This window comes from Cervus elaphus, chromosome 20 (assembly GCF_910594005.1).
Source record: "Cervus elaphus chromosome 20, mCerEla1.1, whole genome shotgun sequence".
Taxonomy (NCBI): Eukaryota; Metazoa; Chordata; class Mammalia; order Artiodactyla; family Cervidae; genus Cervus; species Cervus elaphus.
In genome coordinates, this window is record NC_057834.1 from 58,109,291 (window position 1) to 58,135,504 (window position 26,214).

A 26,214-nucleotide genomic window follows, 5' to 3' on the forward strand; every position below is an offset into this window, starting at 1 on the left:
GTAGGGAAAGAAATTTTATTTTCAAGGATTGTGCAGACAATGATGAATAAAAAATTTTATTTCAACTATAAAAAGCTGACTTCATTCCACCCTGGCATACAACATTTATGGTGATGCCAGTTTGAATCTCAGGCAATACTGCTATCCCCATTCTTCCACCCTTAAAAGACTCTCTTACAGGAACAACTTCCTACAATTTTCAGTCAAAAATTTATGATACATCAATCAAAGTAATGAATAAAACAAGTTTCTGCTTATCTGCTTATATAAAGAAATGAAACAAGCTCTGTGTTTGTTTCTTGCTGTAAATTACCTTCACTCTGTGCACTTTTTGGTATATTCTGGTATGAAAACATCTCAAAATATAACAATTCAAGAGTTTAGGTCAAGATGACCCACCCAGGAGGCTGTAAAAATTGATTTGAACTGTGAAATGGAACTAGTTTAAAATATGAAGAAGCTCTAAGCATCAAGCTTAGAAACATTAGCCCTATTAGGAAACAAAAAGTCATTAAAGCTACAAAATAACAAGCGCAAAACATGCTGAACCTGTATTTCCAGGGAGTGACATTCCTATTGGCCAACAGGTTCCAAATTGACACCCACAAGGTGTAACTCTTCTTTCTGTTCCACTAGCTTTCCTTTCTCTTGTGCGAAAAAGCCTTAGAAATGACAATGAAAATACAGGAATCATTGAAATTTACCCTGTAGACCAATTCCTGGAGATAACAGCCACAACACTGAGATGATTAGACATGTAGTGTTTACTTGATGACCTTCCATACTTCTAGGAACCCTCAAAGCACTAAACTGAGTGTTTCAGAATCTAAACTTCATAGCAGCTTTTGTTCTTTTGGAATAAGACAAAAGACAATTTACTGCCACAAAGGGATCAACCACAGCCAACTTGTCCATAGTGAAGTTTTACTTCAATTTAACTTTAGACCAATTTTTTTAAAAGAGAAATTCTAGGCTTCATAAATGCAACAGTTAATCCTTTTGTAGATATAAGAAGGAGGGAATGGAGAAGTCTTCCCTTCAAATGTAAGAGTCATCTAAAATTATTTGCTCAGGAGTTCCCAAGCTCCATGGAAAAGCTCATCCATCAATCTTAATTGGAAACCTGGGTTTTCCTTTACTTTAGAAGACACTCTCATTTTATTCATGGATTGTATGCACTGTACAAACAGGCATACGAGTGCCATCGATTTCTCATTAAAATTTCTCATGTTCTTAGATTTTCCAAGAGACAGCTAAAGTGTACTGCAACATGAACAAAATTAAAAATGAGCCAAAAAACACAAATAATTGACTGAAAATTGCCATAGCAACCCAGATTTAAACAAAGAATAAGTTTGTATCTTGGGTAACATGACAAAACTTCCATCTAACATCACAATAAATTCTAGATGACTTTACTAGTATATGAATTAATATACTAGATGTATTTATTTCTTCTACCCCAACTGCAAATATATTAAATAATTATTTCTTCAATAGTTTCTCTTTCCCCTAGTGGTGGCATTTAAAGCTGAGTAACAGTATTTAGCACTCAGTCATTTAGAAAAATTTTTAAAAGTTTTAGGAAAATAGCAACAGTTTCCATATACCATTTGAAGGGGTGAGGTTTCCTTTTGGGAATATTGGTTAATGGAACATTGTTTCTTGTCTAAATTACTCTTTTCAGGTCTCACCATAGACAGATAATTTCCAAATCTTATGCAGGCCCAGATTCTTTTGGCAAAACTCTTGAGCTACCAGCACACAGCACAGCTATTTTCACCGTTCTTTTTGCAGTGAGGATCATGCCTCTCTCCTATGTTCCCAGGTGGGTATGTGAAAGATAAATTTCCAAAGCCAAAAAACTTCTTGGCATTGTTTAACTCCTATTTCCCACTCAGCCTCCCAACCCCACCCTCCCAGCCCTCCTGCAATTTATTACATCCAAAAAAACAGTCAAAATAAAAGTCAAGTCTTAAAAACTATCTCTCTTTCCAAGAAGTTTGAACACAGCCTATATCCTCCCCTAATGAGCCTCAGTTTGAAAAGATCCTGATGAGGGGCTAAAGAAGAAAATAGGTAACAGTTTTTAAGCAGGAGGTATGGAATCGTATCACCGAGGAGAGTAATTTATCTGGACATTATATGCTCTCTGCTGAGGACTAATTTACACGCAGGTCAAAGGCAGTTTGCTTTCCGTAGTCCCCTGAAGCATAAATAATGTTTGTAATCATGAGGAGCTTTCCCCACAGAAGGTAGGGGCAGATGCTATGGTGTCACCCCGGGGACTTTGATGGTTTCAGCTGCGCTTTCCTATGCTGGGCCCAGGCTCCCGACAGGCTCTTCACCTTTGTCCTCTTGGCTGGCGGTTGATGAAACGGACGCGTCAGAATTCATTTTATAAACAGAACGTAGAAGGCCATCACAACGCAGGCGATTGCCACAGCAGCATGCAGCCTGGTTCCAATTACAGCAGCTAGCAGGAAATAAGAAGAGAAAAGGAATCACACTTTGCCCTTCATATAAGTCCTAACTTTCAAAGTGACAGTTTGAAACCTTTAGTCACAGATGAAGAGACCTGTTAAGGGTCTCAAGAATCAAGCCATCCAGGAATGTGTTTAAATACTACTCAGGACTTCCCTGGTGGTCCAGAGGTTAAGAATCTGCCTTGCAATGCAGGGGACTCCAGTTCGATCCCTGGTGGAGGAATTAAAATCCCACATCTGTGGGGCAATGAAACCCATGCACCAAAACTGCTGAGAGTGCCACAGCTGGAGAGTCTGTGCTGCAGCTCTCATGACACAACCAGGACTTGACTCAGCAAATTAATAATAAAAATATTAAAAAAAAAAAATGAGTACTACCCTTAAACCCTAGGTTTTACATGAATAAACCATTAGTTTAAATTTTGCCCTATTTTGAAAAAAGATTTAGGTAAATAAGATTCCAGATGAAGGTGCCCAAAATAAAAAGTAAAAAAGCATCTGAGTTAATAAAATCTGTACTTAAAAAAATCTCCAATATATTCTTCCAGAAATTCGGAAAAAAAAAAACACAACTTTTCACTGGGAAAATATTACTCCCAACAATTCCAGTCCGCTCTAAAATTGTTTAAATTATACACTTTTATTCCACGGAGAATATTAAAATTACTTTGTAGCTGAAACAAACAATTATGTAAAAGTTGAACCAAATACAATCTCAGCCTGTCCCACCCTCACTTTGCAGCACCTCACTGTCCAGAGATGGCAACCTCCTCTCGCTGAACAGGTATGATCTTACCTTTGTAAAACACACCCCAAACTCCTTTCTTTTCTGAGAGCAGCCAGGTTTTGAGACGAGGTACTTTCTTGAAGTAGGCACAGGTGCAAACAAACAGCAAACCAAACACGAGAATCCCATCCAAGGAGTACACTGTTACAGAAAGAGAAGAAAGCCTTGGCTGCTAATCCAGCTTGGGACAGGTCACGTCACCGGAGAACACAATGTGATGTAACACCAAGGTGGTGACCTCAGCCGCAGTGCCAGCTCTGACAAGAGGGAGCCAAGGTCCTGGGACTAACAAGGTTAGCTTATTGTCCCCTCAAATCATGGAGACATGCCCCTTACAAAGATCTCACTGCCCTCTTCCCTCTCCTTTCAAGAACTCCAAGTTCTGAGAAGAGTGTGCCAGTTAATGTGGAATCAGCCAGCCAGGAATGGCCAGTGTGGGCAACATGTTGAGAGAAGTATAAGTAAGAATCCTTGGTGCCTGAGCTGAGAGATTGAAATGTGCTCTTACTATAAATCACTCATGTGATAAAGGAAGAGCTAGATATTTAGCCAAGTCTTTCAGAGCTTCATCTGTTGGTAAAGAATATGATAAGGCAAAAGCTTAATGGAAACTGCAAGAGTTAGAAATCATATGACTACAATTTCCCTGTGTTTTATCTTACACTTCATGCATCATACTCTACTTACAAACCAAATTTCTGCCAGAGTAACAGATTATTGAAAACAAACAAGCAAAAAAAAAAAAAAAAAAATCTGAGGCTTCATCGTGGCGGAACAATTGTGAGAAAAAAGCTTTGAACACATAGTTCTAGTTCTTACATATGTAAACTGAGCTATGTCTGGTAAGCACAATGAATCATCTAAGTGGAAAAAAAAAATCAGACCACAAAAGGGGGACGGGTGACTAAAATTTATTCATTAATTACTACGTGTTCAATTGTTTATTTCTCAGTTCAGATGACTTCTTCCTCTAGGTGATGACCCTTCCTGTACTGTGCCTAGTAACCTTTGATCTCTGACTGCCCAGAAAGCTTCAAAAGAATATTTGACACAACCAGCATCTCCCAGTTCTGGACCACTCTATCTCCCTCCCTCCCTCCAGTAAAACTATCTCACAGCTAGATGTCACACAGCAACAGTCCAGTAAATTAATACATATACCAAATTTTTAGGATGAACAATACCTTTACCTGCTAATCTTCTCTTGTAAGTTTTTGCAAAGCCAAAAGTCACGAGGTGAAATTTGAATCTTCAGTATCAGGTTTATGGAAAAGGTACTTTTTGAGAAATACTCTCCTATGCCCCTCTAATCATACAGTCTAAGAGGCCTTGCCATCTTTTTTCCAGTACGATGGACTCTAAAGACCACAAAGGCCTCGTTTCCTGTCCTTCGCTGGAATGTGGAAATCGGGTCTATATCGTGTCTATATAATCGTGTTCGAAGACGCCTGCAAAATTAGGTCAGATAAACAGGGTGGCAACTGCCACAACAACTTTAGAAGAGGCAGTATCCAACCCTTGCAACTTTCGCTACGGTCTCCAGATGCGATCACCCAGGCAAGACTTTAGAATCAAACAAAAGAAAGCTTTCTGGCATTTTAACAAAATAAGATTTTTTTTCGCTAGGATTCACGTTCACCCCCCAAAAATGTGGGCCTTAAAAACCTTCTATGATTTCTTGGTCCTCCCAAGGCGCCTACCCTCCCAAAGTATGAGAAAACAGAGGGCTGGGACGGGGATTCTCTCATTTCCCTGGTGCTACAGCAACGGCTCAACCAGGACTGGCCTCGCGAAATGGCTTGTAAGGGCCAAAACGAACTTTTAGAAGAGAGAAGGGAAGACGCAGGGTAAGGACCAAGGACTCGGGGTGTGGGCACAGGAGGCATTGGGGGTTCTAGATGGGCACGGGACGGAGGAGCCCGCGGAGTAATACAGAAAACAGGAGTTAGAGACACCGAGAGGCCAAAGGGAGGACTCCGATGGGAGGGGGCGGGGAGAACCGCCACGTCAATCCCGGCTCCGCCCGCTACGTTTTCCCTACTGTACTGGACTCCCATCCTTTGCTCTGGGAATTGGTTCTCACCGTTCGTCATGGCGGCTGGGCCCGTTCCTGGATAGGAAGTCCGGGGGAGGGGGGTCAGTGGCGGTAGCGGCGAAGACCGGGGGAACCCAGCTCCCACTTGACACTTCCCGATCCGGGCCGCGGCGACGGGCAGGAGCCGTAGTACGCAGGCGCAAGGGAAGGGAGGCGAGCGCCAAACACAATCAGGCGTGGCTAGGAGATTGCCGAGCTCGGGGAACCTGCGTGGGTGGAGCTCGCAAGAAAAGGTGTGGTTGAGAAGAAAGCTGTCCAGAAGGCGTCCTTCGTGGCCATGGTAACCAATAACTTCTGGTTGCCCCTGCAGATTTAGTGCTGGGACTAATCTGACCTGCTCCCGTCGTTGTGTTTAAAAAGGTAAAGTGAAAGAAAGTGAAGTCGCTCAGTCTTGTCCGACTCTTTGCGACCCTACGGACTGTAGCCTACCAGGCTCCTCCGTCCGTGGGATTTTCCAGGCGAGGGTACTGGAGTGGGTTGCCATTTCCTTCTCCAGGCGATCCTCCGGATCCTCCTGGACTCTCCTCTGCAGGGGATCGAACCCGGGTCTCCTGCTTTGTAGGCAGACGCTTTACCGTCTGAGCCGGAAAAGGTAAAGCCTTGCAGTTTTGCACTTTGCTTTGCGCCGTGGCAGCTGCCCTGGTTGTGTGTGTGCGGCAGCCCACCTGCAATGGAGAAGTCTCTCAAGCTTCCACGTAAGAGAACGCAGACAACTGGGGTCTTGAGGCGACGCCTGCAGCCTCTGGGACTGCGCTTGCTGCGCGGATCGTTCTTACTCCGTATGGAAATCTGGATAATGAGGCTGATCTGAACTTTCAAACGAAATTAGGAACTTTATAACAAATAAGTTGCGTATGTCATGTGCTAAAGCTCCACGTTGTCGAGAAACGTTTTGGTAATTGCCGATTTGTATGAATTTTTCGTTAAACTATCAGGATGGTCTCGGTTATCTCCTGTATTTAGATAAAGTGGGGTCACCTCGGCCACTTTAGCCAGGAAACGGCGATATTGGGGCAGCCTTTCTCACACTTTCACAACTTGACGAAAAATACCTTCAGTTTAACGGTGGCGCAGAACGGAGGAGACAAAGCTACAGATCCCGTTTTGTACATTGAAATCCTTAAGTCCACACAACTCGATCTGCTTTATTAGAGTCAGGGCGAAAGTGCGACTGAGTCATTCGAGGTTGAAATTGTAAGGTTACAGCTAGTCCGCGGTTGTCAAAGTCCTAAAGGGACCCTCTGCCCCTCTTGCTGCAGTGCCATCTGCTGGCTGCGACCTGCTTGGTTACGCCGAAGAAAAGCTACCAAAGCCTCCTAGGAGCTGGAGTAGAGGGGCAAGTCAAAAAAGGCCTGATGGAGGACAGACTCCTTGTGAAAATGTGCTTAAATGCAGAAACAAAGGAACAAAAAACGAAGAAGACATACAGAACAAAATAAGACAAAGCCCATACACACAGACAAATTTTGTGCCCATACACACAGACAAATCCCCCTGCCCCAAAGAACTGCCAAGGACTACTCAAAGCAAAACAAAACCGAAAAGTCCCTAATTGTCTTGGCTTTTGAACTTTTCATCAACAGTTATCTAAAACAGTATGAGCACTATCATCACTGGCCACGAACTGTTAGTTCCCTACACCAGAGCTAGATAAAACCCCAAACTATTCTATATTCTCAACAAATTCATGTCCACCAACTTAGACTGAACCATGTAGTTCATCTTCATCTTGAAAAATTCTCCTTTGTTACATACAATGAAATTGTGCTATTCTCCTTAACCTGCACTTCGTTGTTCTCTTTACCCAGATTCTTTTTTTCCATGTAAATATAGATGTTCCTAAGATACCCACACCCTGTTTTTCTCACTATTAATTCTTGGTGACCTATTCTGTTCCATGGCTTCAACTGTCACCTCTTATGGCTTCAACTGTCACCTCTATGTAGCGTTTTGTTTTGTGTTTCATTTTTGTTTTTTTGTCACTTGGCACAACTGGGCTCTCTGCAATGAAACCGTGGAGTCCTAAACCACTGCACTGCCCTGTATAGAGGTCTTAAGTTGATGTCCTAGCCAAGTTCCAGTCCTACATTTCTAGCAGATTTTCTTCTGACATCTGAAATGTTGAAAGTCAAACTTGCCTCCTTCTGACTTTCCTGTTTCTATAATTAATATTCCTTTCCCCCAATCACTGACTTTAGAATTTGTAAATTATCTTTTAATCAGTTAACTCCTCTTTTTTTTTTTCACAAGATGTTATTCCCACTGCCCACTTTTCACTTCTACATCCATCACTGTAGTGGATGTTATCATTTCAGTCTTTAAGCATCAATTAAACCCTCATAACAGTGAAAACTTACATTTGTATAACATTTTTGACCTTTTTGAAGCAAACACACATTGTCATAATATTTAGTCCTCACAACTGTGTTATCACCCCTATTTTAGAGGTAATCTAAGGCTTAGGGTAAGGACTGCTCAGTATCAGATTTGAGCAGTAATTCTGGTTTTCTGAACTCAGAACTAGAAAATTTTGCTTCAAACCATGACTGTGGTTTCCTTGAACACCAGCCTCTGCCTCCTGAATATGTATCTAACTCCTTACTCTGCTATTCAAGGCCTTCCTGTATGTGTACTTCAGGCTTCAGCTGTGAAAAGACTTGTTCTGTGTTCTTCAGATATGCTCTTTGCTGTCATATTTTTGCTCATGATATCTGCTCTTTTGGAGGTAACTTCATCTCATTTTTTTTTTTTTATTTATTTTTTTCTCATCTCATTTTTCACTAGATGGAACACCACTCCAACTCTGAAAGATAAGTCTTTTTTTTCCCAGTCACCCTCAGAGTTTAAGAACAAAGTTTTAGGATAAAGAAATCATAGTTGAAGAACTAGGAAGGATAATTAGTTGTTTATTTATTATTTCAAAGGACAGTGATATTCCACAGCATCTTACTGTTTCTTTTTTTCCCACGTGTCTCTGTTTTTCTTTGCTACCCTTTCTTCCCGCTGTTACATTTATTTCCTTTCTTCCTTCTTCCTCCACCATATTTTTTCTTTCCCATATTCAAAAAAGTGTTCTACCTTTTTTATTGAATAAAATAAGCCTCACCAGATTTTTATTTCAAAATTAGTTATACCAAGAATTTCATAGTTTTTTAAATTATATTCTGCTTTCTCTCTGTAAAATTGGGTGATAATGATTGCTCCTTTCTAGGGTTATTGAAGGATTAAACAAACTACTGTTCACAACAATACGTGGCATGAAATATGTTCTCCATAAGTGTTAGCTATTACTGTTGTTCTTTGGTTTAAAAAATAATTATGATTGTCTACTCTGCGTTGGGCACTTTGCTAAATTTTGCAAGAATAGAAGCAAAAAAAAAAAAAAGAGTCCCTGCCCTCAGGAAACAAAATATATTGGGGAAGATAGATGAATAAACACATTTTAGTAGAGCACAGACATTGTATGTGAAAAGACATTGTCTCTGATCTTCACAACTGCTTTGCAGAATAGTTATTCAGTGAGAAATCTGAGGCTCAAAAAAGGCACATGAGTGAGGTCACAGAACTAGTCTGTCTGACTTCAAAGTTCCCTTCCCCTTGTTATCACACTGCCTCACATTAGGATGCTGTCCACTGACACTGATCTTTAACGATCAGGTTCCAAGCATTAGTGTTTCTGTTGTCCTGAAAAGCCCCAAAGTCTCACGCTGAAGTCTAGGTCACTGGTTCTTGCAGCCCAAATGCCAGGAATAAATACAGCCCCACTGCCTGGGGACTCAATTCAGACAGTCCTTCGTCAGTTCATTTCAGCCTGCACTGGAGGACAGGCAGTTGTTGCCAAAGACCTGTCAGTCAAGAACAGGGGCCCGTTTGTTAAGACTGTTGCAGCGCCTGTGGCGAACACTAATCAGTCATGGGGACCATGGCTGTGGCATTCTGGTTTAACCAAAGAGTAAGTCCAGTCCCAAAGGCACAGCTTGTAACAATAGCTTCATTTGAATCACAACAAATTTGAAAAGGGATGTCAAACAGGCATTAATTTATGCTTCAAATATTTATTCTGGAACTTCTAAGTCTAAGGAATGTGTGAGCTTTTGGGAGCTCAAAGGTGAATAAGAAACAGACTCTGTTTTTAATAAGTTTTAAGATTTAGTGTATGAGACAAGCTGTGTGTATAAGTAATCAGAAAATACAGTAGAAAGAAGTGTTGAAGGAAAATGAAAAGTGCCGTGGGAGTGTAAGAGAGGAAGTGCTTTCAGCTGGAGAGCTCGAAAGGCTTGAGGGAGGAACAGACAGTTTAGCTGGGCTTGAAAGGCATGTAGCATTTCAATAGAAAAGAAGGGTAGCCTAGTGGGAAAGTAGTGTAAGCAGAGCTTTGAAGATGGGCCAAGTTTGGGGCACAGCACCCTTTTCCCTTCCTCTTTCACTGCCTAACTCCAAACATCTCTCAGGTCTCAGCTCAAACATTTGCACAAGGGAGGCTTTGCTGACCTTCTTGGGTCCGTTTTCCCCATCATAAGCTTCTAAAGCACACAGTACCTATTTCGTTCATGTCTCCCTCTTACACTGTAAGGTTCATGGTATTTATATTATCGTTTTTGCCACAGTCCCATTAAAGTGCTGTTCATCACTTGGTAAATATTTGTTGTGTGAATAACTGACAGTGGCCTTGTGGAACTGGATTATAGAGTTCGTGAAGGTAATGCTGAAAAATAACTTATTGCAGCAGGTATTTATTGAGAAAAATCCACATATAAGTAGACCCACACAGTTCAAACCTATATTGTTCAAAGGTCAGCCGCATATTCTTCATCTTCATTTTTCTTCTTTTATCTTTTGTTGCCTTGTAGACCATTTCTCTTCTCTTTGTCCCTTGAAGTCTGTTTCTGAGGACCTACCCAATGCCTCCCTCCTCTCACTTTTTTTTCTGTGCAGTGTCTAACACATCACTGCTGTGTTGATGTCCCCCATGCCATTTTCCTAGTCCTCATTTCTCTGTGGACTTCCAGACCTGCACCTCCATTTGCCTACAGGACAACTCTGGACTCTTAAAGTTCAGAATGAACTCATTTCCTTCCCTCCCCAGTTGCTTTTCCATTTTACTTTCCAATTCAAATTAATAGCGTTCCATCTGGATATAAACCTCTCTCTCCCTAGCTCTCAGATTCAGGTGCAAAGTCCTGTGAATTCTATTCCTACAATTCCCTTAATCTTAATTCCTACAATTCCTCAAATCTTAATTCAGATTCTGTAGCTCTCATCCTAGGTGGTCTCTCTGCTAACATGATCTCTTTTTTAAAGATGGGTCATGTGACTCTTCTGCTTAACAGTCTCTCAGGAACTCTGCACTTTGAATGAAGTTCAGTCTCTGAAGAGAACATTCAAAGGCCACTTACAAACTCAAACTGCAGTTTCCTTCCAGCCTCATTTTCTGCATCTCCACCCAACAAACTTGACTCTGGCAACCCACCTGAAACATCTTGTAGAACTGCACCCCACCTTTTCACTCTCTGGGCTTTTTTCTTTTTTTAATTTATTTGTTTCTCACACTTTAAACTTTTTATTTTGTTTTGGGGTATAGCCGAGTAACAGTGTTGTGGTAGTTTCAGGTGAACAATGAAAGGGACTCAGCCATACATATACATGTATCCCTTCTCCTTCAAATACCCTCACATCCAGGCTGGCATATAACAGTGAACAGAATTCCACGTGCTGTACAGTAGGTCCTTGTTGGTTATCCAGTTTAAATATAGCAGAGGATATGTGACCTTCCCAGAGTCCCTAACTATCCCTTTCCTCCCGCTGCTGCTGCTGCTAAGTCACTTCAGTCGTGTCCAACTCTGTGCGACCCCATAGATGGCAGCCCACCAGGTTCCACCGTCCCGGGATTCTCCAGGCAAGAACACTGGAGTGGATTGCCATTTCCTTCTCCAATTCATGAAAATGAAAGGTGAAGTCACTCAGTCGTGTCCGACTCTTAACGACCCCATGGACTGCAGCCTACCTGGCTCCTCCGTCCATGGGATTTTCCAGGCAAGAGTACTGGAGTGGGGTGCCATTGCCTTCTCCTATCCCTTCCCCCCAGCAACCATAAATTCTTTTTCTAAGTCTGTGAGTCTCTTTCTGTTTTGTAAGTTCATTTGTATCATTTCTTTTTAGATTCCACTATCAGTCAGTCATTCAGTCAGCTCAGTCGCTCAGTTGTGTCTGACTCTCTGCAACCCCATGAATCACAGCACACCAGGCCTCCCTGTCCATCACCAACTCCTGGAGCTTACTCAAATCCATGTCCATCGAGTCGGTGATGCCATCCAACCATCTCATCCTCTGTCGTCCCCTTCTCCTCCTGCCCCCAATCCCTCCCAGCAGCAGGATCTTTTCCAATGAGTCAACTCTTCTCATAAAGTGGCCAAAGTACTGGAGTTTCAGCTTCAGCATCAGTCCTTCCAATGAACACCCAGGACTGTTCTCCTTTAGGATGGACTGGTTGGATCTTCTTGCAGTCCAAGGGACTCTCAAGAGTTTTCTCTAACACCACAGTGCAAAAGCATCAATTTTTCAGTGCTCAGCTTTCCTCACAGTCCAACTCTCACATCCATACATGACCACTGAAAAAACCATAGCCTTGACTAGAGGGACCTTAGTTGACAAAGTAATGTCTCTGCTTTTTAATATTCTGTCTCGGTTGGTCATAACTTTCCTTCCAAGGAGTAAGCATCTTTTAATTCCATGGCTGCAATCACCATCTGCAGTGATTCTGGAGCCCAAAAAAATAAAGTCTGACACTGTTTCCACTGTTTCCCCATCTATTTCCCATGAAGTTATGGGACCAGATGCCATGATCTTCGTTTTCTGAATGTTGAGCTTTAAGCCAACATTTTCACTCTCCTCCTTCACTTTCATCAAGAGGCTTTTTAGTTCCTCTTCACTTTCTGCCATAAGTGTGGTGTCATCTGCATATCTGAGGTTATTGATATTTCTCCCGGCAATCTTGATTCCAGCTTGTGCTTCTTCCAGCCCAGCGTTTCTCATGATGTACTCTGCATATAAGTTAAATAAGCAGAGTGACAGTATACAGCCTTGACATACTCCTTTTCCTATTTGGAACCAGTCTGTTGGTCCATGTCCAGTTCTAACTGTTGCTTCCTGACCTGCATACAGGTTTCTCAAGAGGCAGGTCAGACAGTCTGGTATTCCCATCTTTCAGAACTTTCCACAGTTTATTGTGATCCACACAGTCGAAGGCTTTGGTGTAGTCAATAAAGCAGAAATAGATGTTTTTCTGCAATTCTCCTGCTTTTTCGATGCAATTTGATCTCTGGTTCCTCTGCCTTTTCTAAAACCAGCTTGAATATCTGGAAGTTCACGCTTCACATATTGCTGAAGCCTGGCTTGGAGAATTTTGGGCATTACTTTACTAGTGTGTGAGAGGAGTGCAATTGTGTGGTAGTTTGAGCATTCTTTGGCATTGCCTCTCTTAGTGATTGGAATGAAAACTGACCTTTTCCAGTCCTGTGGCCACTGCTGAGTTTTCCAAATTTGCTGGCATATTGAGTGCAACACTTGCACAGCATCATCTTTCAGGATTTGAAATAGGTCAACTGGCATTCCGTCACCTCCACTAGCTTTGTTTGTACTGATGCTTCCTAAGGCCCACTTGACTTCACATTCCAGGATGTCTGGCTCTAGGTGAGTGATCACACCATCATGATTATCTGGGTCGTGAATATCTTTTTTGTACAGTTCTTCTGTGTATTCTTGCCACCTCTTCTTAATATCTTTTGCTTCTGTTAGGTCTATCCCATTTCTGTCCTTTATTGTGCCCATCTTTGCATGAAATGTTCCCTTGACATTTCTAATTTTCTTGAAGAGGTCTCTAGTCTTTCCCATTCTGTTGTTTTCCTCTATTTCTTTGCATTGATTGCTGAGGAAGACTTTCTTATCCCTCCTTGCTATTCTTTGGAACTCTGCATTCAAATGGGAATATCTTTCCTTTTCTCCTTTGCTTTTCGCTTCTCTTTTCACAGCTATTTGTAAGGCCTCCTCAGACAACCATTTTGCCTTTTTGCATTTCTTTTCCATGGGGATGGTCTTGATCCCTGTCTCCTGTACAATGTCATGAACCTCCGTCCATAGTTCATCAGTCACCCTGTTTATCAGATCTAGTCCCTTAAATCTATTTCTCACTTCCACAGTATAGTCATAAGGGATTTGATTTAGGTCATACCTGAATGGTCTAATGGTTTTCCCTACTTTCTTCAATTGAAGTCTGAATTTGGCAATAAGGAGTTCATGATCTGAGCCACAGTCAGCTCCTGGTCTTGTTTTTGCTGACTATATAGAGCTTCTCCATCGTTGGCTGCAAAGAATATAATCAGTCTGATTTCGGTGTTGACCATCTGGTGATGTCCATGTGTAGAGTCTTCTCTTGTGTTGTTGGAAGAGGGTGTTTGCTCTGGCCAGTGGGTTCTCTTGGCAAAACTCTGTTAGCCTTTGCCCTGCTTCATTCCGTACTCCAAGGCCAAATTTGCCTGTTACTCGGGTGTTTCTTGACTTCCTACTTTTGCATTCTAGTCCCATATAAAGAAAAGGACATCATGTCAAAGGATATTTCTCCTCCGTCTGACTTATTTCACTCAGTATAACACACTAGGTCCATCCATGTTGCTATAAATGGCATTATTTCATTCTCCTTAATGGTTGAGTAATATTCTGTTGTGTATATGTTCCACATCTTTATCCATTTCTGTGTCCATGGACATTTAGATTGCTTCCATGCCTTGGCTATTGTAAGCAGTGCTTCTATGAACACTGGGCTGAATGTATCCTTTTGGATCATATTTTTCTCCAGATGTATGCCCAGGAGTGGGATTGCAGGGTCATGTGGAAGTCTGGGCTTTATTTCTGCTCTGTTCACAACACTGAATTTTTTCCCCTGTACATTTTGGATCTCAGGCTCAGAATGCTGACTTATTCACACTGCACTGTTGATGACATAGTATTGTAATTGACTGTGCCCAAAAGTCCCTCACTTGTCATGTGTCTTATGTATTCTCTTTATCCTTATTCTCATTTCTCCTCCACTGTAACTGTTGCAGGAAGGAGGACCCCTTCCAGGGCCTGAAACTGGGCTCTTGTCTAACACTTGGAAATGAATTGTCCGAGGAGACACATGTGCTGACCAAGCAAGAGATTTTATTGGGAAAGGGCACCCAGGCAGAGAGCAGGAGGGTAAGGGAACCCAGGAGAACTGCTCTGCCTGAGGTTCACAGTCTCGGGTTTTATGTTGATGGGATTAGTTTCTGGGTTGTCTTTAGCCAGTCATTCTGACTCTGACTCAGAGTCCTTCCTGGTGGCGCACACATTGCTCAGCCAAGATGGATGCCAGTGGGAAGGATTCTGGGAAGTGGTTGGACACGTGGTGTCTCCTTTTGACCTTTCCCGAACTCTTCCTGTTGGTGGTGGCTTATTAGTTCCGTGTTCCTTAGCAGGACCGCCTGTGGTAAGACAAATCATGCAAATGGTTATTAGGGTGCCTGGCCAGGGTGGGTGGTTTCAGTCAGTGTGCTTCCCCTAACACAACCTTTCTAATGTATTTGATGTCTGTGCTTTTTTCATACGGTCCTGTAAAAAATATGTATTTTGTGTATGTATGTGTGTGTTTAGTCTTTTGTTATATTCTTATTGTATTTGTTACTTTTTGAATTTAGCACTATATTTCTAAGCTCTGTCCATGTTGCTAGTCTATTGCTTCTGATTGTTGCATAGCATGCCTTGGTGCACATCCAGCACATTTTACCTATCCATTCTCCTGATGATGAACACTGTGGATATTTTATACATGATTCCCTGGACAAGGCCAGTGTTTCATCAATACCTAACATAGCAGTTCTCAACCCTTTCAGACTCAACAAACCTCCTTAAACAAAAAATAGAATGTCTCCTTTATTATTCTGAAATGAAATTCACAATTAATATAACCTACTGCAGTGGGCAGCCTCTCAGATGTTTGCCTCCTGCTAGTCACATCCTTGTGTAATCCCTTCTTCTTGAGTGTGGGCTGCACTTATCAACTTCTAGTGAATAGCATAGAAGAGATGGAATGTCATTTCCAAGGTTAGGTTAGGTTACCAAAAAACTGTGATCTTGGCTGTTCTTCCTGATTTTCTCCCTCACCTGCTCTAAGAGAAGCCAGCTGCCATGTTGTCAGCTACCCTAGGAAGTTGACATGGCAAGGAATGGAGGGAGGGCTCTGATGATACCCAGTGAGGAACTGAGGCCCTTACTCTGACAAACTGAAGTAAGTGAATCCTGCTGACAACAATGTGAGTGATTTTGGAAATGGGTCTTCCCTATCAATACTTCAGATCAGACTGAGGCCCAGCCAACACCTTGACTGGCACATAAGGACCTTGAGCCACAGGCATCCATCTGAATTGCACTCAGATTTCTTTTTTTTATTTTTTTTATTTTTTTATTAGTTGGAGGCTAATTACTTCACAACATTTCAGTGGGTTTTGTCATACATTGATATGAATCAGCCATAGATTTACACGTATTCCCCATCCCGATCCCCCCTCCCACCTCCCTCTCCACCCGATTCCTCTGGGTCTTCCCAGTTCACCAGGCCCGAGCACTTGTCTCATGCATCCCACCTGGGCTGGTGATCTGTTTCACCATAGATAGTATACATGCTGTTCTTTTGAAATATCCCACCCTCACATTCTCCCACAGAGTTCAAAAGTCTGTTCTGTATTTCTGTGTCTCTTTTTCTGTTTTGCATACAGGGTTATCGTTACCATCTTTCTAAATTCCATATATATGTGTTAGTATGCTGTAATGTTCTTTATCTTTCTGGCTTACTTCACTCTGTATAAGGGGCTCCAGTTTCATCCATCTCATTAGGACTGGTTCAAATGAATTCTTTTTAACAGCTGAGTAATATTCCATGGTGTATATGTACCACAGCTTCCTTATCCATTCATCTGCTGATGGGCATCTAGGTTGCTTCCATGTCCTGGCTATTATAAACAGTGCACTCAGATTTCTGACCCACAGAAACTGTGTGATAAATGTTCACTATTTCAAACCAAGTTTGGGGATAATTTGTTTCACAGTGATAACTAACCCAACTACCCACATAACTACAAAACTACAAAATGTAACATCCTCACTATAATATAAAGGTAAAATAAAGATAGTAAATTATAATAATGTGTTTCAATAGGGTTTCCCAGCTGGCTCAGTGGTAAAGAATCCACCTATGAATGCAAAAGATATGAGTTCGATCCCTGGGTTGGGAAGATCTCCTGGAGGAGGAAATGGCTGCCTGCTCCAGTATTCTTGCCTGGAAAATCCTATGAACAGAGGAGCCTGGTGGGCTAAAGTCCACGGGGTCGCACAGAGTCGGACACAACTGAGTAACTAACACTCTCCCTCTTTTTCAGTGTCAGACCCCACTGATCAAGGGGTCAGTCCTACAAGAGTGCTCCTAAATTTAGATGCCAGTGGATAGTAGTAGGGCCCCAGGCTACCCACAACTTCTGTGTGACTTGGCTAAAAATCAGAGTCTTCCATGTCCTCCTCCCCCTTGGATTTGGTTATTTCCTAGAACAACTCACAAAATTCAGGGAAACACATTTGCCAGTTTATTAAAGGGTATCATAAAGGTCACAGATGAAGAGACACATGGGGCAAGGCCTGGGAGGGTCCTGAGCACAGAGCTTCTGCCTCCATGAAGTTGGGGGTGCATCACCCTCCAGGTAAGTGGTTGTGTTCCACAACCTGGCCACTCTCTGAACCTCCTACTACTGGAACTGTGATGCCTTGTAGAGGTATGATTAATTACTAATTCCATTTCTAGTTCCTATCCCCTCCTCTGGACAGGGCTAACAATTCCAAGCTTCTAATCATGGCTTGGTTTTTCTGGTGACCAGCCCCCGTCCAAGAGCCATCCAGGAGCCCACCCAGAGTTGCCTCATTAGAACAAAAGATGCTCCTAATACTGTTATCACTTGGAAATTTACAAGGAATTCAGTAGCCCTGTGTGTGTGTGTGTGTTGAGGGACTGTAGAGTGGATGTCAAAGACCAGCTCTAGAAGAGAACTGTCCTAGTCTCTTCTTTGTTGTTGTTCAGTTGCTAAGTCGTATCCGACTCTTTGTGACCCTGTGGACTGCAGTACACTAAGCCTCCCTGTCTGCTCTTATCACCTAACAAATTACAAGCGTTTTAGGAGCTCTGGGCCAGGAAAGCAGGCAGAGGAAGGAGGAGGTGGTTTGGGCAGAGACCAATATATATACTTTCTACTATCTCACAGTTGCATTCCAGGAAAATTCAATGTACCTTAAAAGCATAGGAAAATGCTCTGTATTTATATGTTGACAAAGTTATGTTCCAGACCTAGCTAATTATGAGCAGATTTTTTATTCAGGGGGATGTTTAGCAGGACATTCAGAAATACTGTACTGTGAAGCATCCTTCCCTGCATGACATCATCTCTTGTATCCCTAACTTTAGCCCTCTAATGCCCATGGTTTTCCGAAGCACTGGTCTGTATAAAAAGAAGAACAAACAAACCCATAACAATTAAATTTTCAGTCTAAGGGAGATAACCCTCCCTTGAGAACTGGTGGAGAAGTACATATCCCCAATAAATCATATGTGCGCTAGTTGCTCAGTTGCGTCCAACTCTTTGCAACCCCATGGACTGTAGCCTTACAAAGAGCCATGAAAAGAATAGAAGTGAAAAGCAGGGGAGAAAAGGAAAGATATATCCATTTGAATGCAGACTTCCAAAGGATAGCAAGGAGAGATAAGAAGGCCATCCTCAGTGATCAATGCAAAGAAATAGAGGAAAACAGTGGAATGGGAAAGACTAGAGACCTCTTCAAGAAAATTAGAGATATCAAGGGAACATTTCACGCAAAGATGGGCTCAATAAAGGACAGAAATGGGATAGACCTAACAGAAGCAAAAGATATTAAGAAGAGGTGGCAAGAATACACAGAAGAACTATACAAAAAAGATCTTCATGACCCAGATAATCACGATGGTGTGATCACTCACCTAGAGCCAGACATCCTGGAATGTGAAGTCAAGTGGGCCTTAGGAAGCATCACTACGAACAAAGCTAGTGGAGGTGACGGAATTCCAGTTGAGCTATTTCAAATCCTGAAAGATGATGCTGTGCAAGTGTTGCACTCAATATGCCAGCAAATTTGGAAAACTCAGCAGTGGCCTCAGGACTGGAAAAGGTCAGTTTTCATTCCAATCACTAAGAAAGGCAATGCCAAAGAATGCTCAAACTACCACACAATTGCACTCCTCTCACACACTAGTAAAGTAATGCCCAAAATTCTCCAAGCCAGGCTTCAGCAATATGTGAAGCGTGAACTTCCAGATATTCAAGCTGGTTTTAGAAAAGGCAGAGGAACCAGAGATCAAATTGCATCGAAAAAGCAGGAGAATTGCAGAAAAACATCTATTTCTGCTTTATTGACTATGCCAAAGCCTTTGACTGTGTGGATCACAATAAACTGTGGAAAATTCTGAAAGAGATGGGCATACCAGACCACCTGACCTGCCTCTTGAGAAACCTGTATGCAGGTCAGGAAGCAACAGTTAGAACTGGACATGGACCAACAGACTGGTTCCAAATAGGAAAAGGAGTACATCAAGGCTGTATATTGCCACCCTGCTTATTTAACTTCTATGCAGAATACATCACGAGAAACGCTGGGCTGGAAGAAGCACAAGCTGGAATCAAGATTGCCAGGAGAAATATCAATAACCTCAGATATGCAGATGACACCACCCTTATGGCAGAAAGTGAAGAAGAACTAAAAAGCCTCTTGATGAAAGTGAAAGAGGAGAGTGAAAATGTTGGCTTTAAAGCTCAACATTCAGAAAACGAAGATCATGGCATCTGGTCCCATCACTTCATGGGAAATAGATGGGGAAACAGTGGAAACAGTGTCAGACTTTATTTTTTTGGGCTCCAAAATCACTGCAGATGGTGATTGCAGCCATGAATTAAAAGATGCTTACTCCTTGGAAGGAAAGTTATGACCAACCGAGACAGAATATTAAAAAGCAGAGACATTACTTTGTCAACTAAGGTCCCTCTAGTCAAGGCTATGGTTTTTCCAGTACTCATGTGTGGATGTCAGGATTGGACTATAAAGAAAACTGAGCGCGGAAGAATTGATGCTTTTGAACTGTGGTGTTGGTTTAGAGTCCCTTGGACTGCAAGGAGATCCAACCAGTCCATCCTTAGGGAGATCAGTCCTGGGTGTTCATTGGAAGGATTGATGTTGAAGCTGAAACTCCAATACTTTGGCCCCCTGATGCGAAGGGCTGATTCATTTGAAAAGACCCTGATGCTGGGAAAGATTGAGGGCAGGAGGAGAAGGGGACGACAGAGGATGAGATGGCTGGATGGCATCACCGACTCAATGGACATGAGTTTGGGTAAACTCCGGGAGTTGGTGATGGACAGGGAGGCCTGGCGCGCTGTGGTTCATGGGGTCGCAGAGTGGGACACGACTGAGTAACTGAATTGAACTGGACTGCAGCCCTCCAGGCTCCTTTGTCCTTGGGTTTTCCCAGGCAAGAATACTGGAATGGTTTGCCATTCCTTCTCCAGGGGATCTTCCCTACAGACAGATCAGACCCAGGTCTCCCACTCAAAGCAGATTTTTTACCATCTGAGTCACCACGGAAACCCTGGCTATAAATCACAGTGGAACTCTAAGTTGTTCAAATTATTTAAATTCACCCCTGGCTAGTCCCTCAATGATCCAAAGTTTCGCAATACCGAATCAGGAAGCGGTGATCTGATACGCAGAAGCAAGTTCAAGGTGACAACGAGATACACGCCATCTAGCTCATCCCTGTTCTTTGCTAATATTTAATTCCTACTTTCCTAGACTTTATCCTTCTCGGTTCAGGTTTCACCGCTGGGCGGGACGCGCATGGTCCTCTTCCACAGGTGGGGTTACGCTAGGCCCCGCCCTGGCCCCGCCCATCACCGGAAATGAGGCAGCGGAAGTAGTAAAAAGCTCTCCGAGGGAGGCGGGAGCGCCGCGGAGGTTCCTGGCTGGTGGGATGGCAGATGAAGAAGAGGATCCCACCGTGAGTGACCGCCTCTGTTCCAACCCGCTTTTTTATTTACTACCTCGAGCAGAGTAGCGGAAGCACAGTGGAGAATTGGGTTTCTTTACCTAAGTGCTTCAGCCGAGAGAATCGGGCACTTCACCCCGGGCTAGCCTTTTTCTTCTGATTCATCCTTTTTAGTACGCAGGGCAGGAGGAGTAGTTGGCTCCCCGCCCTTTACTTTTGGGTCATATTTGCTAGATACCCTTTGAATCACCTAGAGAATCATCAGAGGGCAAAGCTAGTATTTGTTACGGCTCATTATGCAACAACAATTCAAGTGCAAAGAAAACTGTATACTTACTGTAAAGTAGTGGAAAAATAATGGACTCAAGTCACTAAGCAAGTTATTGAGCCTCAGTTTTCATGTCATAAAATAGGCTTAAGGTTTACTTGAGAAAAGTTCTTAGCACTGTGTAAGAAATGCTTAACAAATACTAGTTTTGCTTGCTTTCATTCAATATCAACTCTTTTAATAGTAAAACTATCTAGAAATAGGCCAACTTAGTTAAAAAAAAAAAAAAGAATGTATGGTCGTTGGAACTCCCCCAGGAGAGGCAGTTCGATTGTTAGAGGCATGGTAGAAACCAGTCCTGCCTGAGTCTGAAGTTGGGCGAGATAGTTTTAATGCCCCCAAAATGCTAAAGTTTCATTGTTTTTTGCTGCTTACTTTAGGCTTTCTGGCATGATACTGGTGTTGAAGATGTTTAAAAAAATGTTAATTATTAAAATGTCAGAAGCAGTGTTTGACATATGTATACATTTAACTTCCAGTTTGAGGAAGAAAGTGAAGAAATTGGAGGAGGTGCAGAAGGTGGACAGGGTAAAAGAAAGAGACTTTTTTCTAAAGAATGTAAGTAGTACTTGACAATGATTTTTAATAGTTTTCTTGCAGGGACAGTATTCTCAGACTTGCATATAAATTCTGTTTAACCTGTGATTCACAGATAGTAATGATCCTAACCCCAATTTATGTATTTATATATGTGTGTGTATATATGGGCTCACACACACACATTTTAAAATTTTTTAAGTAAATACATGTGATCAGTGTTTCAATTCAGGTCTTAAGTAAGAACATACCTCCGTTACTTTACCTGTCTCTTACCTTTCATCAGTTGGAGCAGGGACTCCTTTGACTGTAAGCTGAAGGTTCTGTTGGATCCTGAACAGGTCTGTGGGTAGGAGTTAAGTTGGTGCTTTGAACTAAGGCAATGAAGAAGGCAGGAAGATGGTGAACAATGTGAGGCAGTCCAGTGGCATGGAGATCATGAGGTTTCCGGTCTATTCTCCTTCCTCAGTAGATAGGTTTGACCTTTTGTGGCAGTGGCAAGACGAGCTGCTTCTACTACTGATGATTCAGGCCAGCCCCTGAAAGGCACCATGAGAACATGCTCTCCATCTCCCAATCCTGGTCCTTTATTCATAGTTATGGCTGAGTGTAGATCAGGCAACACGTGGAACGCCTGGTTTACTTATGCCAGTTCTGACATAGCAGTTCCTTGAATGCTCTTGAAACTACAGAGTCAGTAGTTTGTTTTTTCTTAAGCCATTCAAATCCTTTCCTATATCTCAATTTCTTACGTAAAGTTGACCACTCATAATTCCATCTCTGATGTTATTTACTCTATTTTTATATGGTTTTACTTCTTATGGAGACTTCCCTGTAGCTCAAATGGTGAAGAATCTGCCTGTGAGGCAGGAGACCAGGGTTCGATCCCTGGGTTGGGAAGTTCCTCTGGAGGAGGGAATGGCACTCCATTCCAGTATTCTTGCCTGGAGAATTCCATGGACAGAGAAGCCTGGCGGGCTACAGTCCTTGGGGTCGCAAAGAGTCAACAGGACTGAGTGACTAACACAGTTACTTCTTAGGTAGGCATAAGAGGATTACTACATCAGAGCATCGCAGAGTGATGCTTGCATACTTCTTACCAGAATCATTTTTCCACTTGGATTTCTTTATTTTTATGATGACAAGAATTTGGAATCTTCACAGCTGTTTCTTTGTCTTACATGAATTTTCACGTATCTTACTTGACCAAGATCTGTTCTCCTAGACCTTCTTTGTTTTAAAAAAATTTTTTGCTAATATAACACAAGATTTCAAAGCATTCATTTCTCTATTTGTTTATGTCTTTACAGACTCTTTAACCAAATACAGTTTACATACTTCCTATCTAATAGGTTTTTCCTTTTCCAGTGAAGTATATTTCCCTACTGATGAATTCTCCCCGTCACAATGTGAATGACAGAGTATTTTCCTCAAAATATTTAAGAGAAAATATTAAATTTATAGTGGAGGATCCAGTCCTGGCAGACATTACTTTAGTCAGGTGATCAAAGTTAGTATCACCAGTAATATATGTTGACATTAGGTACCCCTGATATGGTGCATTAAGAGGTCCATCATCACTGTGATTCCCTTTCTAGTAATGCATAACCACAACCTAATCATGAGGAAACATCAGACAAACCGAAGCTGAAGGACACGCTACAAGATAACTGACCAGTATTCTTCAGAAGTGTCAAGGTTGTAAAAGACAAGGAAAGTTTGAGGAACTGATACAGAACAGAGGAAAACTAAGGAGACGCGACAACTAAATAGTGTGGGATCCTGGAACAGAAAAAGTACACTAGTGGAAAATCTGGTACAATCTGAGTAAGTTCTGTACTTGTACCAGTGTTAATTTCTTAGTTTTGATAAATATCTTTGGTTGTGTGAGATGTTAACATTAGGGGAAACTGGATATAGGGATTCTGGAACTCCATGCTATTTATTTTTGCAGCCCTTCTTTAAGTCTGAAATTATCTTAAAAACAAATTTTTTTTTCCAGAATCCCAAAAAAGAAGGGAGAAAATATTGCCTCTTGTGTTTGTTTTCTCCTTTCTGTATCTGAACCTAAAGATTCTTGCCAGGATAAACCCTCCAGGGCACTTCTCTATCCCAGACTGGCTTCTCGGTCATCCCTTTCTTTTTTCCTTTCTTTTCTTCCACGGGTCTGGTCTGCTTTCTTCTTCGTTTTGCCTGCTTTTGCTTCTCCTAAGTAGGAATTACTCTTTTTTCCTTTTTTAGGAATGATTCTTAATGTACTCCTTCCTACTTCTAGAAGTGTTCTGGGGGTCCCTTCCTGTTTGGCTGCGCTGGCTCTTTGTTGCTGCACTCTGGATCTTTAGGTGCAGCATGTGGGATCTAGTTCCCTGACCAGGGATGGAATCTGGGCCCCCGGTATTGGGAGCGTGGTTAGTCACTGGACCACCAGGGAAGTTCCCCCCTCCCCCCGCCTTTTTTTAAACATAAAACTTACATACAATGAATTACACTAATCTTTACTGAACAGCTTGATGAACTTTATATGTACTTAAAATCAGCAGTCAGATCAAAATAGAAGACATTTCTAACATGACAGAATTTCTTAGTATTTATATACCCCTTTAGGGCTTCCCTGATGGCTCAGATGGTAAAGAATCTGCCTGCAGTGGGGGAGACCTGGGTTCAATCCCTGGGTTGGGAAGATTCCCTGGAGGAGGGCATGGCAACCCACTCCAGTATTCTTCCCTGGAGAATTTCCGTGGATAGAGGAGCCTGGCGGGCTATAAAATCCATGGGGTTGCAAAAAGTCAGACATGACTGAGTGACTAAGCGCACACACATACACATATATACCATACCCCTTTGAGAATCTGATACAAATTGATTCTTCTTCCAGAGAAAGTGCACACACAAATAATATATAAAATTTTTCCATATAATTTCAGTAGGGTTCCAGGACGTCTCAAAGCTTGTCTGTGGACTGATTGGGAATTTATAGACTATAGGATTAAGAATCCATATGGATCCTATCTGCCCTAAGTTACTAAGAAATGTAACTGTTGTGGGTAGGAGTATAGATTCTGGAGCCAGATCCTCTGAGTTTAAATTCAAGTTCAATCTCACTGTTTGTGTGACCTTGGATAAATTACTTAACTCTATGCCTCAATTTTCTCATCTGTATATAATGGGGGTGATAGTGGTTTCTAGTTCAAAGGATTGTCACGAGGATTAAATGAGCTTACAACAATGGCTGGCATGTAGTAAGGGATATATAAATGGTTGGGGCAAAACCTGAATTACAGTGATATTGAATGGTTTGCCTTGGAAACAAACCAAGATTATTCTTTTGTTTTTGAGGTTGCACCCAAGTACTGCATTTTGGACTCTTTTGTTGGTTATGAGGGCTTCTCGATTTCTCCTATGGCATTCTTGCCCACGGTAGTAGATATAATGGTCATCTGAATTAAATTCACCCTCTCCCATCCATTTTAGTTCACTGGTTCCTAAGATGTCAGTGTTTACTCTTTAACATCTCCTGCTTGACCACATCCAGTTTACCTTGATTTGTGGACCTAGCATTCCACGTTCCTATGCAATGTTGTTCTTTACAGCATTGGATTTTATTTTCATCACCAGACACATCCACAACTGAGTGTTGTTTCCACTTTGGCCCAGCTGCTTCATTCTTTCTGAAGCTATTAGTAGTTAGTAGTTGTCCTCCCCAGTGGCATATTGGATACCTTCCAACCTGGGGGACTCATTTTTTGGTGTGATATCTTTTTTGCCTTTTTATACAATTCATAAGGTTCTCAATGGCAAGTATACTAGGGTAGTTTGCTTTTCTTTCCTCCACTGGATCACGTTTTGTCAGAACTCTCCACTATGACCCATCTGTCTTGCGTGGCCCTGCGTTCGTGACTCAGCTTCATTGAGGTATGAAATCTCTTTCACCAGGAGAAGACAGTGAGCTGTGAAGGGGTTTACCTATTAGTAGTTACTTTTGTTACTTTGTATTATACTTTTCTTCTCTTTTGCATTTTCTCTGAAGCCTAAAAGGGCTTCGCTGGCAGTTGCTTTGAGCCAGGGAATAAAATGTCAAGATTCTGTATTATAAGCTCTTGCTTTCTCCTTTTGATTAACCAGTTCTTCCTGTGAGAAGGTAATTGGAGCTTTCTCTTATGTCCTCTTCCTTATAGTTGTATCATAAAGGATTTGCCTTCTTTTTTCCAACCCTCCTCCCCCCAAAAACATAGTTAAACCATTGCTACTCATCCTTTTCCTGCCAAGAAGTTTCCTACTTAAGGGTATTCTGGGGTTGTTGGTGAGTAGATAATAGAGGTTAGGGAAGAATATTGACATCAGGGTTCAGTAGCTAGGCGAGAAGGGGAGTTTCTGCCTAGGAAAGGCTAAGTAAGAACAGTTGGTTATGAGCTAGTGATTAATACCTTTCATACCAAAATTCATACTTGGAGACAACAAATATAATGTAAATATACTTTTATACCAATATCTTCTGTACCTTGGTTCAATTCTAATATGAAAAAAGTATAAGTCAAGTTTTTTTAAGTAAACAAAAATGATTGTTCTTTTTACAGTACGGTGTATGATGTATGGGTTTGGAGATGACCAGAATCCTTATACTGAGTCAGTAGATATTCTTGAAGACCTTGTCATAGAATTCATCACTGAAATGGTAAGATTTTTTTTTTTTGTAATTGGTCTTAGTTAACTGAGGAATGGATTTAAAATTCTAACTTTTAGAATAGAACTATGACATTCTTTTGAAAAACTACTCATTTGAGTGCCTATTTTGTGGAAGTGACTGGTTGCTGTTTATCATTAAGGATGGAGAGAGATACATGCCTGTATATGGGTATATGG

At 41.8% G+C, this 26,214-nt stretch overlaps 2 protein-coding genes across 3 annotated transcripts in view; one reads left to right on the plus strand and one right to left on the minus strand.

Moving 5' to 3' along the window:
* Positions 1 to 5,506, minus strand: TMEM167B (transmembrane protein 167B). Its single transcript, XM_043877041.1, has 3 exons — positions 5,357 to 5,506; positions 3,283 to 3,414; positions 1 to 2,476 (listed from the first exon to the last, which is right to left on the minus strand). Exons 1-3 carry the CDS (start codon positions 5,364 to 5,366, stop codon positions 2,394 to 2,396), a joined length of 225 nt encoding a protein of 74 aa, XP_043732976.1. The 5' UTR covers positions 5,367 to 5,506; the 3' UTR covers positions 1 to 2,393.
* Positions 5,023 to 26,214, plus strand: part of TAF13 (TATA-box binding protein associated factor 13) — a 23,354-nt gene continuing 2,162 nt past the window's right edge. Inside the window, exons 1-4 of one of the 2 annotated variants that reach the window (XM_043877040.1) lie at positions 5,023 to 5,120; positions 20,318 to 20,501; positions 21,297 to 21,375; positions 22,953 to 23,175. In XM_043877040.1, coding sequence (XP_043732975.1) covers positions 5,068 to 5,120; positions 20,318 to 20,501; positions 21,297 to 21,375; positions 22,953 to 23,005 — 369 coding nt within the window. In that variant the 5' untranslated portion in view covers positions 5,023 to 5,067 and the 3' untranslated portion in view covers positions 23,006 to 23,175. Of the gene's footprint in view, positions 5,121 to 20,317; positions 20,502 to 21,296; positions 21,376 to 22,952; positions 23,176 to 25,928; positions 26,027 to 26,214 lie in introns of those variants that run through there. The other variant, XM_043877039.1, reaches the window with a different exon arrangement.

Bases quoted from the DNA above. Each gene is read 5' to 3' on its own strand.
- TMEM167B (XM_043877041.1), bottom strand. The intron at 2,477-3,282 runs GTAAGATCATAC...ATTTCCTGCTAG, and splicing joins TTGGGGTGTGTTTTACAAAG to CTGCTGTAATTGGAACCAGG.